The sequence below is a fragment of the Penaeus vannamei genome, chromosome 19 (assembly GCF_042767895.1).
Source record: "Penaeus vannamei isolate JL-2024 chromosome 19, ASM4276789v1, whole genome shotgun sequence".
In the NCBI taxonomy this organism is placed as follows: domain Eukaryota; kingdom Metazoa; phylum Arthropoda; class Malacostraca; order Decapoda; family Penaeidae; genus Penaeus; species Penaeus vannamei.
The window spans coordinates 34,946,874-34,952,154 of record NC_091567.1 but is presented as its reverse complement, the minus strand read 5'-3'; the positions used below and the strand labels follow the sequence as shown (position 1 = coordinate 34,952,154).

The 5,281-nt window shown below is 35.8% G+C and overlaps 1 protein-coding gene across 1 annotated transcript in view; it reads left to right on the top strand.

The window, feature by feature from the left end:
- The first annotated feature begins 1,698 nt into the window (after window positions 1-1,698).
- Window positions 1,699-5,281, top strand: part of LOC138865054 (microtubule-associated protein futsch-like) — a 31,349-nt gene continuing 27,766 nt past the window's right edge. The window contains exon 1 of the mRNA XM_070134259.1: window positions 1,699-2,169. Within this exon, the coding sequence (XP_069990360.1) occupies window positions 2,167-2,169 (3 nt within the window). The 5' untranslated portion in view covers window positions 1,699-2,166. The remainder of the gene's footprint in view (window positions 2,170-5,281) is intronic.

The following is a 5,281-nucleotide window of genomic DNA, read 5'->3' as shown; positions in this document are numbered from 1 at the left end:
ACCATCCCCTTTTTATGAATGACCGGTAGACCTATGCGAACAAAAAGAAAACAATGTCCGAATTTTATGTACTTTGAATGAGCTTGGAAGAGAAGAGAGACCCACACTAACGTTGAAAAATGGGATAGTAGTTTAAATCAAATGGAATAAAGTTACCAGGCGGGTTATTGGTTAATGTCAGGAAAAGAAGACAAATAATGCTTTGGGAACATTTCAAGCACAACACGCCAGGGAATAAAGAATCAAGTTGTTGAAGACAACAGGAGAGGGTTACGGAAAGTTCGAGGAATTAAAACTAAATAGAAATTTCATTCATTAACTCCTTGGCAATGTCGCTGATGAGATACTGAGCTGCACTTCCAGACTGGGCAGGATTTGAAGGGAGAAGGCTAGATCAGTAGCAAGTCGAGGTGTCATAGCATCTGATACTATTTTTGGAAAAAGCACATTTTGGTGACGTCACAAAAGTTACGGATGCTTTGTGAATATTGGTCGATCATTTTGGTCTTCTCAATTTTCAAAATGGGATGGAAAATAATTATTTTAATGGTTATATTTTCATTGGATAATCATCAAACTAGCTATGTGGGACGCCATGACACCTCGAGTTGCTGCTGATCTAGCCTTCAGGTGAAGCGTGGAGCAGGTAAGCAGACAGAGGAAGAATTTGAGAACAATACATAACGATTCACACTCTAAAGGCAATTTTGAACGATTTTATTTACCAAGAAAACGATGGGAGTAGAGCTCTTTCAGGTGCATACGATAGTCAATAGAACAAAAACTTCTTTAGAAACTTTGGGGACCACTGAGTTATTTGTGAAAAGTATGACATTAAAATCAATCATAATTATATCGAACAGAGAAACCAACACTTCTGGATATGATGGTCATTGACAAGGAGACAATAAGGGCTAGATAATAAGCTTTGTGGTCCCATTTGACAGCACGAGGAAATATTGAAAAATACTAAGCTTTTGGACGTGATAGTGGTTGTCATTTTTTAGTTTCATGGGTTATTCCAAGGACGCTACTGGAAAAAAATGGGGGATATTGGCAATGGAAGCAGAATAAGTGAACTGTAGCAAAATGTCGTCTTGCTTATTTTAACAATCCCTTGGAGAGTTGTCTGAATTTGTGGTATCTTATTAAGGACAAATCACATGAAATTCCTTGCAGTGATCATCATAATTCCCATTTTTTTCCGAAATCCCAAAATTTTTGAACGGGATTTCCGGATTTCCAGACAGATTTGTAAGGGATTACCGAATTTCGAGAGATCTCCAAAATTGTTAAAGGCTTTAACAACCATCGTAAGTGTTTTAAAGACTAAGTTAGTATCAGGGGTGACTTTACAGGTTCCATATGAGATGCACCGTTTCACCATAAAAATTGACTCTGCTTAAAGTTACTTCAACCCTTTAGACAAAAAAAATCTCGAGTTTTTGTTTTTGTCATAATCTGATGGATTAACCCCGGGATTAACTATTGGAATATCGTTTAAGCCAATTCACTTCCAGAAATGGCCACAATTACTTGGAAATTTCAGCATTTTAAAAGAAGCAATCCTCTTTCTGAAAATTGCGGGAATAGACACGGGGATTAATATAAACTCACTTGACCTTGAAGCTACATTCATAATACCCTGTGCTTCTGTTGTATTGATATAATACTTTTGATATCAAGAACGCGCTTAAAGGGCTTATGTGAAGTAACAACTGAAAATTTTAAAAAGGGAGAATTAGCTCGCAAACCATCTCTCTAATATGAGTAAAAAAGGAAATCTGAAAATAATTCCCCAAAATTGATTTATTTCGATTTTCCGAAGTCGTTATATTTTCCCGCGAAAATCCGGAACCCGGATGTGTGACGTCAATTCCAGAACACGATCACAGCATTCTCTGCATTCAATACATTGTACATGGCGGACTCACTACAAGACTACAGCGGTAATAAGGTTTCATCGGATTATTCCGACGAGGACATTGGCATAAGTTCTTCAGAGGGTGCCACCGTTTTCGAAGAGTTGGAAGAAGAGGAATATCAAGGGTTGATGGTTGTTGGACCGTACATGCACGAGCCCGACGCTGTGGATGTGGAAGTTGTGCCAAACCTCGGAGTGGCGTCGGACTCGGAGTGGCGTCGAGACCCGAAGAGATTGAATGAATGGTAATTTTCTAAATTTGTTTTTATAGTCGAACGTGTAATTCCGCTTCTGTATGGTAGAACATTTCTGCAGGCTGAGATATCTCTTATCTGCACCCGTGGCGCAGGCCTACATCCATTCGCGAGTGGAGGGGCAACGGTATTTATTTGTGTTGTGCTTTTTAGGGTGTACCTACCCTACATCTGTGTTAATACATGCACACTTGCAATGCACTTGGCACACTGTGTCGTACCCACGCAATGAGTGTTTGCTACGCCGCCAAGCAAAAGCGCTCTTTCAGAATTTGTTTTGTGCTGTTGTGATCATGACAAATATAAATTGGAAATGGCCTACCGTTTTGCAAATCCCATGTTGTAAGCCACTCTGTTCGCAAAGCAATCGGGCTCGAAGTGTGCTTCATTTTGATAAAAGCTTGTTTTCCGTAAAAAAAAGATTCCATAGTACTGGTAGGTATTAAAAAAAGGTCTCTGCATACCTAACAGGCCAATCAAACCGCTTGGGATTTAGCGCACAGGGCCACAAAGCATATACCTATGAAACCGTATGATTTAAAAAGGTATATCAGATATCATATTAATTTAAAATGGCATTATTTTAATCCCAGGTACTAAACGTTTTTTGTGATTGTGTTTATCAATCGAAGTCCATGGCAACTAAGGAAAAGTTCCTGCAGAGCGGAATCAATATAGCACATTGCCCTTCAACTTTTCAGGTGATTTTATGAAATTTTTTACTGACTTTTAAGGCATCTTTAGTACTATTACCAATATTTTGTGTAAGATTGTTGCAATTGGAATATTTGAGAGATTTTAGGATTCTCTGGATTTCCAAAGATTTTTTTTCGGATTTCCGGATTTTTTTTTCGGATTTCCAGGTAGGGTGCAAGGGATTTCCGAAGTGAAATGCCCTTCGCCTATACCCACCTACTGTTTTCTAAGGCACACCTATCAACTGCCTGCCAACATAAACCAAATGAATTTACCTTGACAGTTTAGTGCACCTTCCCCTGTTCCACGCATTACTATCGAAATAGTATAAATGAATAACAATCATAAAACTCACAAGAAGAATGAAAGAGTTAATGGTCTGTGAACTATGTACAAAAACCCATGGACCCCCCCCCCAAAAAAAAAAAAAAAAAAAAAAAAAACGTTTACATTTCTAAGAAATCATATCCTTCCTACGAACAGATCGGTATCAAAATCGACTTGAATACCATTGTTAGTATTCCTTATATATATCAGGAACAGTGGACATTAATAAACTCGCACCAGATCATATGAACTGACTGTTATCGGATACGACTTCAACTTCTTTGAGTATGTAATCTTACAACTTCACAGCAGATTTTTTTTTTCCAGATTTCTGTTAAATTAAATTTCTGTCTCATGTGGGTAATCTGGAGCATAGCCCGAAGGCAGCCATGTTAACGAAAGGTAAACAAAATGAAAGAAAGAGGTAAAACAGGAAATAAGGACAGTCTGGGATCGGAAACCGGAATATGCAGGACCTATTATGGAGCTAAAATCCTAAGGTTTGATAAAGTAACGATAATCCATCATGAATAGCCAAATTCTCGAAAATATTCATGCCTGTGACAAAACTCTAAAGGAAAATAGTAGTGAGCGTAACATGAACTAATATTGAAAGAATGGATCAGTGTAAGCTTTGTAGATTAAATACATTTATTTCTCAAGGGACCGGCCTAATATTTCAGAGACTGATCTCGTGCTTGCATACACTCTGTGGCGGAGTAAATACTGGACACCATAAATGCGTAATTAAACATTGTATATACGCATACATAAAACAATGTACAAGCATATATTGAAATCGGAGTTTTCCGTTCCACGCAAAAGTAGTAATTAAAGACGATCTATTTGACGTTTGCCTTAATTAGCATCGTGTAGTTGCTGTTATTACTAGTTACAGCAACAATAACAATGATAAGTAATTCAGTACAGTTCATCGAGAGTTGCCCGGGACCGGACTTTTTCAGCTATTTATCAATAAGTAATTAGGGGCAAACGATCGATACTATTGGTACCATTAAAGCCAGTAAAAAAATGGAGTTTTCCGCTTACCACAAAGCAAGGTGATGAAAGAAAGCATATATATAGTAATTATAATGTTTAAAATAACTGTAACAATGAAGATGATAACGAGAATGATATTAATGATGATGATAGTAATAATAATAATAATGATGATAATAATAATAAGAGTGATAATATTAATAATAATGATAATGATAATGAGAACAATAATAATAGTAAAAATGATGGTTATATTAATCATACTACTGCTACTACTACTATTACTACTACTATTAATAATAACAATAACTGATAATGATGATAATAATGGTAATAATACCAGTAATGATAATAAAAAATAACAATAATCATAGCGACAAAGGCGGTAACAACAGGACCAATAAATCAAAATGATAATCATTATGATGATGGCAAAACTGATAACAACAATGATCATTGTTCGAAAGGTAAGATTATCTCCTTGTAAATTTTTTCGCCGCTTCTCGAGCCTTAGATAACGTCTAACAGAAGATTATTGAATAAATAGATACATAAAATATGATAATATTGAAACAATGATAAGATGAATAAGATAGATAAGCAAATAATATGAATTGAATGTTTAGAATCCCTTTGATTTTGTAATTATATAGGTGTATTATTTCCTGTTCAACATGGTGTATGTTATCATTTGTTATATATTCTGTTTAATTTTGAATCGTTTTTGTGCTTTCTTTTTTTAAGTTTAACTATAAATAACTGGTTTTATTTTAAAATACATTTTCCCACTAAACTAAAATGTAGGTGCTGCCCATTTTTTTCTGGTTTGCATGAACAAAACTGTTTTTACGGAATCTGAAACTTGGGTTAGATACAGGCAAGAATTGCATATGTATTACACACAGAATGTTACCTAATGTTTCAATCATTGCAGCTGTCAGCAGGCATAAGCTAGCAAAGTAATATATATTTATAGAATCATAAATAGACGTATAATTTGGTCACTAATTCACCTCAAGTTTTATCGTTTCGGAAACATTTTTATAAATCCACCTTTCCGCCTGCGGTGGTCCTCGCT